The 11417-nt window shown below is 41.5% G+C and overlaps 2 protein-coding genes across 2 annotated transcripts; one reads left to right on the forward strand and one right to left on the reverse strand.

Annotated features, from left to right (window-relative positions):
- The first annotated feature begins 467 nt into the window (after nt 1-467).
- Nucleotides 468-3158, forward strand: LOC104099199 (trans-cinnamate:CoA ligase, peroxisomal-like). Its single transcript, XM_009606115.4, has 2 exons — nt 468-765; nt 1453-3158. Exons 1-2 carry the CDS (start codon nt 568-570, stop codon nt 2989-2991), a joined length of 1737 nt encoding a protein of 578 aa, XP_009604410.1. The 5' UTR covers nt 468-567; the 3' UTR covers nt 2992-3158.
- Nucleotides 3159-10026: 6868 nt separating this feature from the next.
- Nucleotides 10027-10734, reverse strand: LOC138905203 (uncharacterized). The gene is made up of 2 exons (XM_070193710.1): nt 10319-10734; nt 10027-10207 (listed from the first exon to the last, which is right to left on the reverse strand). The coding sequence occupies exons 1-2, from the start codon at nt 10732-10734 to the stop codon at nt 10027-10029; spliced, it is 597 nt and encodes a 198-aa protein (XP_070049811.1).
- Nucleotides 10735-11417: the final 683 nt, after the last annotated feature.

Raw genomic sequence — 11417 nt, forward strand, 5'->3', positions numbered from 1 at the left:
TTAAGCCACACACATGGTCCATGCTATATGAAATTTAAATGTTTATATGGGGACATTAGATTTTTTGTTTGGCGCATAATAAAAAGCATTTTTTTGTTTTTTGTTTTTTTGGCCTGGTGCATTAATGGTTTGTACCTCTAGTAACAACTTTCTTTTTCTTTCTTTCTATGTTTGTTAAAAAATAAAGGATGAAGGGAACAAGTTCAGTAGCTTGAGGTTAGGCCCCGTGATTGAGTCGTTACAGTCATGTGTGATCACTTGTCATTAGTCAAGATTCAAACTTCAAAGTAGGATTTTTTTTTTGTGTGTGTGTGTATGTTATAAAACATATGGTATTAGTATTACACATGCACTGCAACTTCCCAATTATTTCCATCTAAACAACCATTTAAGGGACCACATGTTTAGGGGACTAACTTGCACTTGTCCCATATTTTCTCTCTATATAAACAGAAACTAACTGCTGCACCTCTTACCCAAACTACAAAGCCTATCTTTAGCTCTCCATATACAAAGTAGCAAACCTTTTCCGAAAACAGAGTAATTCAACTTTGCCTTTTCGATCCCATGGACAGGTTACCTAAAAATGGAGCTAATTATGTGCCTCTTACACCTCTCACCTTCTTAACCAGAGCCTCTAACTCTTACGCCACACGCACCTCTGTTATTTATGCCAATGTCCGCTTCACTTGGCGGCAAACGTACGAGCGTTGTTGTCGTCTCGCTTCTTCGCTCAGGTCCTTAAACATTGTCAAGAATGACGTGGTAAGTGTATCATCAATTCAGCCTTTTAACGTCATTAGTATGTCTGGTTGACATTCTTAGGACCGTTTGCCTATAGATTTTGCCAAAATAAACTTGGTTTTTATTTGGCAAACACATATTTGGCCATAGATTTTGCATACATTTTGGTCAAATCCCAAAATCAGCGGGCCAAAATATCACTATTATTTTTTTTAAAATAGCACTAAACTTTTATATTTTATAAAAGAGCCCACCATTATATTTTGTAACGATGTTGCTTCGTCTTCTCGGTCATCTGATAGTGTATCATGTAGTTCATTATAAAAATGATAATTTTGTATCAAATTTATCTATGTTCAGGACTATGGTTTGCGATAATATAATGAATGTTATTGATAATGGTATTGTTGGGTATTTGTGATAGTTTTTTGAACTTGTGGGTATAAGTCATGTTTCATATTTTTCCAAACCAAACTTTACCCAAAACAGATGTCCAAACACATTTTCATCTTCAAACCATACTTCACCTAAATCAGATTTTTCAAAATAAATTTGGGAATCTATGGTCAAACGCTAGCTTAATTCTTTGTGTGGTTGACATGTTATACATGAATTTTGGTTCCGTTATTCCAATTGACACATCTAAATTAAAACAATTGACAATATGGTCATATGTTAAATTTTTTTTTTTTTTTAATGATCATGTAGGTTTCCGTCCTGGCACCAAATGTACCGGCCATGTTAGAGATGCATTTTGCTGTGCCAATGGCAGGGGCTGTTCTGAACACCATTAATACAAGGCTAGACCCTAGAAACGTTGCCCTCATTCTCAAGCACTCAGAAGCTAAGGTCTTTTTTGTTGACTATGAATACGTTGACAAAGCTAAAAAGGCCCTTGAAATATTAATGTCCGACTTGGAAATGCCAATGCCTCTCATCGCTGTAATTGATGACCTCGAATCCCCTACTGGAATCCGGCTAGGGGAACTTGAATATGAGCAGTTGGTGTACCAAGGCAACCCTGAATTTGTGCTGGAAAATATTGATGATGAATGGGATCCGATCACTTTGAGTTATACATCAGGTACAACTTCAGAGCCAAAGGGAGTTGTTTACAGCCACAGAGGTGCATTCTTGAGCACTTTAAGTTTAATTTTGGGATGGGAAATGGGAACGGAGTCCGTATACTTATGGTCCCTCCCAATGTTTCACTGCAATGGGTGGACTTTCACATGGGGAATTGCTGCAAGGGGTGGGACCAATGTCTGCATCCGCAATACTACGGCCCAAGAAATCTACTCCAACATAACGTTGCACAAAGTTACACATATGTGTGCTGCACCTGTTGTTCTCAACATAATCCTCGAGGCCAAGCCACATGAGCAGCGCCAAATAACAACCCCAATCCAAATACTGGTGGGGGGTGCACCCCCACCAGCTCCACTTCTCGAGAAAATAGAGAGGCTGGGGTTCCACGTGGTTCATGCCTATGGCCTCACTGAGGCCACAGGACCAGCACTTGTGTGCGAGTGGCAAGCTAAGTGGAATAAATTACCATGGGAAGAAAAAGCCAAGTTGAAGGCCAGACAAGGCCTCGGCATACTAACACTTGCCGATGTTGATGTGAAAAATTTCAAGACTATGCAAAGTGTGCCTCGTGATGGAAAAACAACAGGGGAAATATGCCTGAGGGGAAGCAGCATAATGAAAGGGTACTTAAAAAATGATAAAGCAAATTCAGAAGTATTCAAGAATGGTTGGTTTTTCACAGGAGATATGGGAGTGATTCACTCTGATGGGTACTTGGAAATCAAAGATAGATGCAAAGATGTAATTATTTCAGGTGGAGAGAACATCAGCAGCGTCGAAGTAGAAAGTGCAATACTGAAACATCCAAGCGTAATTGAGGCATCTGTTGCGGCCATGCCACATCCTAGATGGGGTGAAACTCCATGTGCCTTTGTTATATTGAGGGAAAACTCCAACTTTAAAGAAGCAGAGATCATAGCACATTGTCGGAAGAACTTGCCTGGATTCATGGTACCAAAGAAGGTTAAATTTGTGGAAGAGTTGCCCAAAACTGGAACAGGGAAAGTGCAGAAAAACATTTTGAGAGCAGTGGCAAAGACATTTGTGATAACGGAAAATGTAAATCAAACAAGCAAAAAGTCAAGCCAAGTCATCAGGGAAAAGCCTCGAGCTTACGATCAGAGTCATGAGCAGATTCTTGCTTTGTCTCGTCTTTAGAGATTGAAGAAACGCTTAAAGAAAAACTTGTACAAAGTTTGCAAGTGTTTGAATACTATTACTAGGAGTACTTTTCTTTTAGCTGCCATTTAAGTTCTTTATTTCAGAGAATCAATGTAAAATCACATCTCTAATTTGAGTTAACCGTGTAAGTTGTTCTCCTTACACATTAAGTGCATTCTATATTTCTTTAGAAAAAAGTTGTCAAGCCACAGTCTTGCAGGATATGTAGGACGATGCACCTTTGGGTGATTGAATGATCTATCACATAACTCCTGAGTTATGTCTGAAAATAACGACTTTCTTGGTAATTGGCTAACATATAAATTTCAATCAACTTGAAATAAGTAGTAGTAAATTCTTAAAACTACTAGAGTCTCATACTCAAATCCATTTACAAAGTCAAGTTATGGCAATAAAATGATTGCTGGTGCAAAATCGTGATATGCCACTGTATATAAGAATTAATTCAGAGTGTTAAATTGTCAAAATTAAGGATATAAATGAATTTTGAAAGTAGCAAAATTAACTACTAGGAATCAGAAAAATATGTTCAGGCCAGGGATTGTACTGTTTCATCATTACATATATAGTTGGATCGCATTTAGATAGTGAATTGACATTGAAAGCTGAAATCGCATTGTGATTGAGTTGCTCCTCTCCAGCCTTAGAAGAATTGTTGTACATATTCTGCTTTTTTAAATAAAATAAAAATTGCCAAAAGTGATCTTTATGAATATATCCTGACAACTCCTTTTTTACTTTCTTCTTGAAATAGTGTACATATTGTCCAACCAAGAGTGATTGCTGTGTTACGAATGTGTAGTCTCCTTCAACTGACACAACACAACTATCTCAAATGCCGTTGCCAAAAAGGAAATAATTGAGCACTATCAATACATATAAATTAAACTCTTATAAACAATTTATGGGAGAATGTCTTTTCTCTTGTCCGAGTATTTCTTATGTCCTCCGGACGCAAAAATTAGATCATTGGTTGGGAATTGATCATTGAAATGTGGATATGGTTGAGCTTCCTCTGCCTCATATTTCACCAAAGGGATTGCTGATATTTTCTAAGCACTTCTCAAGGAGAGATCCTTTGTGAGTCATTCCGATGCATATATATATATATATATATATAGTTGAATTTATTAGTAGTTCTAAGGATATGTGATATAACTTGACATAAATCGTACTAGAAGTGAAAATGTTTAGATTCTTGGCTATAAAAACGGGATATGAATTACTGAATAAGGAGAGTGGGTATGCTGAGTAAAACAAGCTCAAGAGATTTATTCTTCAATAGGAGAAGTAGTCTTTTCTTACAATGTCCACCTGCCTTGTGCTTACAGGGATTCCCCCTTTTATAGTAGAGGGATCTTACTTTATTTACAATAAAAAATATATAGTGGAGAACCCATGACGAATTGTCTCTTCCTCGATTCCCGCTAAGATTCTCTCCCCTAGTGCAGTTGCAACGGCTCTTGTCTGCGAACTTGTTACTGGCTCAAGTTCGATATTGGGTCGAGCCCTCGACCTTGGTTCGAGTTCGACATTCGGGGTGAGTGTCAATCGGTCTGTGCGTCTCCGACTACCTTCACATTGCCTTGCGGTTCGATTTGGTCATGGGCTCGATAATGATACCGAGCCGACTCCTCGATCGGTCTTGGAGCTCGAAACTTATTTGTACTATCTTCAGAACTCATCTCGAAGTCTCACTTCGGTCGCTTACCATTCGAACTCGATCAAACGTATGAGGGCCGAAATCTATTTCGACCGTATACAGATAGTCCCCTTATTTCTCAGGAAGAATGTAGTGAGAAGCGATATGATTTTCAATGGCTCGATCGGGTTATAAGCTGACGTTTTCACTGGGTTTGATCATGACGTACGTGATAGTTGTCCCGTCGATTTAGTTTTTTAAGGTATTTAATGCATGTCAGACGGTGGTCGGCCACCGCTGATACTGAACCACCATGGTATAAACCTATAAATAACCCCTCCATTTATCATTTACCACTTTTACATCTTCAATCTTCCAAATTTTCTTTACTCTTTCTGCCTCTATTTCGCCGCTAGTAGATCCACCTTCACCAGCGTTTGGCACCATCAGCCTTTCATCTTTCTCTACTTTTCTTTTTCTTATGCCAATGGCAAAAACTTCAAAAACCGTACCTCAGAAGGAGAAAGCTTCTTCTTCACGGTCGTTCGACGACAAGGCGCCGGTGGAGCTGCCTCCCCACGAGTATGTTCCTGGCCCGTGTACTCTAAAGATCAATTATAAGGTTGAAAATCCTTCGTCGGTTCTGGGTCTATGTGAGCACGTGTCGATGTACAAGTGCTTGATAACAGAGGGCAATCTCGAGGCTGTAAGGAAAGACTGCAACTGGGGACCCGATATTGTATTGCAAATTCTCTCTTCCGAAGAGAGCATCACCACTCATGTGGAGGGGGTTTTAAGTGTTTATACTTACCCCTTCACGTTGGGTTCCGTCGATCCAGTAATCATTGATTTTTGCAAAAGATATCAGGTCTCCCTCGGTCAAATTCATCCTTCTCTTTGGCGCATAGTAATCTTACCTCGCTTCTTCTCCAACAAGGCCGGGGGGGCTGGATTTCACCCTAAATTACCTCATACGCTTTGTATCAGCCTCAAATATTTCGAGGACTATCAGGCTCCATCGTCAGTCATCAAAATCTTTAATGTCGAGCATCGACAAAGATAAGGATCGGGGTTGGATGGGCCGTTATATCCGGGTGAGGATCCGTAACCTCATCCCGGAAGAAAAGATATCGTTCCCTGAGGAATGGAATTTCGACCGTAAGTGATTTTCATAAGGCGTTGTTGTTCGTATCTTTCTCTGATATCTTTCTCCGATATACAGCTGCCCCTTGGATGCCACAAGCGGTACCCGACCTCGAGGATTGGGTTCGGAAGTTAGCTTCGACTTCCTCTTATGCTGAACGCGCTTGGCGTGATTTGGCAAAAGGTAGATGGGAGGCCAAGAATCATGGTAAGGGTCACTTCTCATGCTTTTCAAAATATTTTTTATGCTCCATTTGTTAACGACTTCCTTTCATGCAGGTGTAACCAAGGATGCCATTTTGAGGCCTTCGAGTGGTGAGGAAGGAACTAAGTCCCCGGTTCCAGAACCGGGGAAAGATAAAAAGCGAAAAGTTGTCTCTCGGTCAGAGGACCCCAAGCCCAAAACTCGAAGGGTGAGGAGGAAGGCAATCGCTCTTTCGACGGACTCGGTCCAATGACTGAGAGAAGAAGAAGAAGAAGAAGAAGAAGAAGAAGAAGATGATGATGATGATGATGATGCTTCGGCTTTGGTGATCCGATCTGCGAAAGCTATCGAGGTCGCCAGACCTTCTGAGCTGATGAAGGCTATACCGGTCGGGGTCAGTTCCAATACCCCGAGTCTCGATCAGAGCATCCCGAGCGATTCACTCGGGACCATGATAGTGGGTCATTTGCCTTCTCTTCTCACCTTTTCTGAGGAGGCGTTAAAGGAAGCTCGAGAATTGAAGACCCCCCGACCCCCGATATGGGCGGAGGCTCTAGTATAGGGGACCCTTTTCGGGGTTGCTTTACTGGAGTCGATGATGCCTCCGATATTAGTTACGCTTCTCTTCTCCTACAAGAGGCCCAATATTTCACTTCTCGGGTAATGATTTTACTGCGCTTGGTTTCTTCGTTCTTTTCTAAACCTGACTTGTGTTTTTTCCCTACTGTGTAGGCCATTAGCAAGTTTCGAGTCGACCTCAGCCAGTGTGAGGTCGAGCTTCAGAAGGTATCGGGAGAGAGAGATGCTCTGCGGCTTCTTTGCAGCCAAAAGGACGAGGTTATAAAGGACCTCCAAGCAGATTTGGCTAAGGCTCATGAAGAAGAGGCCGAACTAGATAAGCAGGTGAGCCTCGTTCTGTTAGAGTATGGGTTTGACCCAACCGTAGAAGCTAACCCTTCATTATCTCAGTTGCAGCAAAAGGTTGAAAAGATCGAGTTGCTTCGGGAAGAAGTCGATCAAATCAAGGCCGAATGTGACCGGTGGAAGGAGACTATCGACCGCCTGGCTGCAAAAAAAGAAACCATCTTGGCCAAATTATTATCGGCCGATGTTCAGCTTCGAAGCATCAAGCAAAAAGGTTTGGCTCATGCCAAGAGGATCGAGGAGCTTGAAATAAGGCTTGCTGAGGCCAAGGCGGATATTGAGTCGTCGAAAGTCATGGCGGACAAGTCCATTACCGTGTATCGGGCCGATGTCGAGGCTGCTCAAATGGAGGCAAGAGAGGCAGCGGATACTACCGACACTCGAGCACATTGGGTTGCCGAACTTGCTAAGTGTCGATCTCGGAGGGAGACCCTCGAGGAGATACACGCTCGAGGTTTCGACCTTGCTGAAGAGATAAAAAGGTCCAAAGAACTCGAAGCTGATGTTGAAGCCTTGGCTTCTGATGGCGATGATGATGATGATGATGATGATGATGATGATGACGACGGTAGCAAGAGCGGGTCTGAAAATAGGGGGAGCCCGGTGGAGAAGAGACCGCTCTCGATGATAACCCAGAAGCTTAGCCCTTAGCTTCTTCTATGTTGCATTTATTTATATAAACCATCTTTGTATATTTATACAAATATCTTTTTCTTTGACTGACTTGCTTCGTGAAGATTTCATTCATGCCTTGCGTATGTTTTCATGCGGATTTAGGTGATTTCATCAAATTCGACCTTCGTAGCCTTTATGGCCGAGTGAGTATTTGCTTGAGCTCAAAATAAAAGTAGCCCATAGGCTTGGTGATCGAGTGAACGTTTCGAACTCGAAGTAAGATAGCCCTTAGGCTTTGAAAATTGAGTGAGTGATTATTTCGAACTTGAACTCAAAGTATCTTAGTCCGTAGACTTTTATGATCGAGTGAGTGATTGCTCGAACTCGAAGTAAGATAGCCCTTAGGCTTTAATAATTGAGTGAGTGATTGTTTTCAAACTCGAACTCAAAGTATCTTAGCCCGTAGGCTTTTTATGATCGAGTGAGTGATTGCTCGAACTCGAAGTAAAATAGCCTTTAGGCTTTAATAATTGAGTGAGTGATTATTTTCGAACTCGAACTCGAACTCGAACTCAAAGTATCTTAGCTCGTAGGCTTTCTATGATCGAGTGAGTGATTGCCCGAACTCGAAGTAAGATAGCCTTTAGGCTTTAATAATTGAGTGAGTGATTGTTTTCGAACTCGAACTCAAAGTATCTTAGCCCGTAGGCTTTTTATGATCGAGTGAGTGATTGCTCGAACTCGAAGTAAGATAGCCCTTAGGCTTTAATAACTGAGTGAGTGATTGTTTTCGAACTCGAACTCAAAGTATCTTAGCCCGTAGGCTTTTTATGATCGAGTGAGTGATTGCTCGAACTCGAAGTAAGATAGCCCTTAGGCTTTAATAACTGAGTAAGTGATTGTTTTCGAACTCGAACTCAAAATATCTTAGCCCGTAGGCTTTTTATGATCGAGTGAGTGATTGCTCGAACTCGAAGTAAGATAGACCTTAGGCTTTAATAATTGAGTGAGTGATTGTTTTCGAACTCGAACTCAAAGTATCTTAGCTCGTAGGCTCCTGTTTGAATCATGAAGCAGGAAGATCTTTTCAAAGTGTGAGATATCTGGGGAAAAAAACTATCCTTTATAATTCATTATACATGTGTTTGTATCTTGTGCTAGAGTTCGAGCTAAACTACGTGGGAATGGTTCATCTTGACCATTTGGCCCTTACACCTTTCTCTATCGAGACCCTGTTCGACATGAATTTTGATATGAAACAACTTTCTTGCGCCGAACTTGATTTATTCCGATTGGTAGCCCCCCAGTATTCGAGGATGATTATGAAGGAGCCTCGGATACTATTGATTTGTCCTCGGGTAGCACATAGTTGTTGTCTCGTTAAAAACTTTGCCGGAAAAATCCATTTGGGATAAAAGCCGAACTAAGGAAAAAGAGTATAACGCGTGCTTTGAAACCAGAGGTCTTGATGTTTTTTGTCCAATTCCTGCAATGAGTTAGTGTCGAGTATACGTATATAGACGATAGAGAAGAGAAAATCATACCTTAACAATAATATCGTTTGAGAAGCGATATGTTCCAATTGTTTGGTAATGGTTTTCCATCCATTGCTCCAAGTTTATATGACCCTTTTCCCGACTATATCGAGGACTTGATAGGGTCCTTCCCAATTTGGGCCGAGCTTCCCTTCATTAGAATTTAGAGTATTGATGGTGACCTTCCTTAGGACCAAGTCCCCGGTCTTGAAATGGCGGAGGTTGTTTCTTCTGTTGTAGTACCTTTCGATTCGTTGTTTTTGTGTAGCCAGTCGAACCAGTGCCGCTTCTCATTTTTCATCTAATAATTCGAGGCTAGTATTTATTGCCTCGTAGTTCTATTCTTCCGATGTATGTCAGAACCTTGCACTTGGTTCCCCGACTTCAACCGAAATTAAAGCTGCGGAGCCATACACTAAGGAAAATGGAGTATCTCATGTACTGGATTTAGATGTTTTCCGATATGCCCAAAGGACCTCGGGCAAAATTTCTCTCCACTTTCCTTTGGCTTCGTTCAATATTTTCTTTATGTTTTGGATGAAAATCTTGTTTGTTGATTCGGCCTGTCCGTTCCCACTAGGATGATATAGTGTTGACAGTATCCTTTTTATTTTATGATCTTCGAGAAATTTTGTCACTTTTCCGCCGATAAATTGCTTACCATTGTCACATGTTATTTCAGCTGGTATACCAAATCTACACACGATGTGATCCCAGATGAAATATATAACCTCTTTCTCTCTTACTTTTTCGAATACCTGTGCTTCAACCTATTTAGAGAAATAGTCAGTCATAAACAAATTGAATTTAGCTTTACCTGGGGCCGATGGTAGAGGGCCGACGATATCCATTCCCCATTTCATGAATGGCCATGGAGAAATGACTGAATGAAGCTACTCTTCGGGTTGATGGATCATTGGTGCAAACCTTTGACGTTTATCACATTTTCAAACGAACTCTTTAGTGTCCTTCTCCATGCTATCCCAGTAGTATCCTGCTTTGATGATTTTGCGAATTAATGGTTCGGGGCCGGAGTGGTTTCCACAAGTGCCTTCATGGACCTCACGTAAAACATAATCGGTGTCTTCTAGTCCCAAGCATACTGCCAGTTGTCCGTCAAACATCCTTCTGTACAATGTTCCATCTTCAATCAACGTGAATCGAGCAGCCTTGGTTCGTAGAACCCTCGAGTCTTTAGGGTTCGATGGGAGTTTTCCGCTCTTTAAGTATTCAATATACCTATTCCTCCAATCCCAGGTTAAGCTTGTGGAGTTTATCTCAGCATTCCTTCCCTCGATTATAGATCTCGAAAGTTGAATGACAGTCCCCGAGTCGATCTTATATTCTTCGACCGGCGACTCTAGATTTGCGATTGCGTCGGCCTCACTGTTTTGTTCTCGAGGCACAAGTTGTAGGGTCCATTCTTTGAAACGGTGTAGAGTTACCTGTAGTTTGTCCAAATACCTCTGCATCCTATCTTCTAGAACTTTGAAAGTTTTGTTCACTTGGTTCACCACTAGCAAAGAGTCATATTTGGCTTCAATGACTTCTGCTCCCAAGCTTTTAGCTAGCTCGAGACCTGCAATCATGGCCTCGTATTCGGCCTCATTGTTAATTAATCTAGTAGTTCTGACGGATTTGACTAATAATTCCATCTGTGAGAGGTTTTAATACGATTCCTAGCCCGGATCCCTTCACATTTGAAGCACCATCTGTGTAGAGGGTCCAAACTCCTGACGATGTACCTGATTTTAACAAGAGTTCCTTTTCAACTTCGGGTACGAGGGTTGGTGTGAAATCGACCACGAAGTCTGCTAAAATTTGGGACTTGATGGTCGTTCGAGGTTGATATTCAATATCGTACCCACTGAGTTCGACGGCCCATTTGGCCAGTCGGCCCGATAGTTCGGGCTTGTACAAAATGTTTCAAAGTGGGTAAGTTGTTAAAACGCATACGGGGTGACACTGAAAGTATGGTCTTAACTTCCTAGAGACACTTATCAATGCAAGCGCCCATTTCTCTCTAAGTGTGGGTATCTAGTCTCTGCCTCTCCTAAGGTCTGACTTACATAATAAACAGGAAACCGCGTACCTTGCTCTTTTCGAACTAGGATGCCACTTACCGCGATTTTCGATACCGCTAAATATAAGTAAAGCTTCTCATCTGTCTTCGGAGTGTGAAGCAATGGTGGGCTCGATAGGTGCCGCTTCAGTTGTTCTAGTGCCTGTTGGCATTCTGGGGTCCATGTGTAATCGTTCTTCTTTTTGAGCAGAGAGAAGAATTCGTGGCTTCGATTTGACAATCTTGAAATAAATCGGCCTAAGGCAGCTATCCGTC

The sequence above is a fragment of the Nicotiana tomentosiformis genome, chromosome 2, assembly GCF_000390325.3.
Source record: "Nicotiana tomentosiformis chromosome 2, ASM39032v3, whole genome shotgun sequence".
Taxonomy (NCBI): Eukaryota; Viridiplantae; Streptophyta; class Magnoliopsida; order Solanales; family Solanaceae; genus Nicotiana; species Nicotiana tomentosiformis.

Coding starts and splice junctions, on each gene's coding strand:
- LOC104099199 (XM_009606115.4), top strand. CDS start 568: ATGGACAGGTTACCTAAAAATGGAGCTAATTATGTGCCTCTTACACCT. Junction 766..1,452: donor ACATTGTCAAGAATGACGTG/GTAAGTGTATCA, acceptor ATGATCATGTAG/GTTTCCGTCCTGGCACCAAA.
- LOC138905203 (XM_070193710.1), bottom strand. CDS start 10,734: ATGGAATTATTAGTCAAATCCGTCAGAACTACTAGATTAATTAACAAT. Junction 10,208..10,318: donor ACCTGGGATTGGAGGAATAG/GTATATTGAATA, acceptor AACATTGTACAG/AAGGATGTTTGACGGACAAC.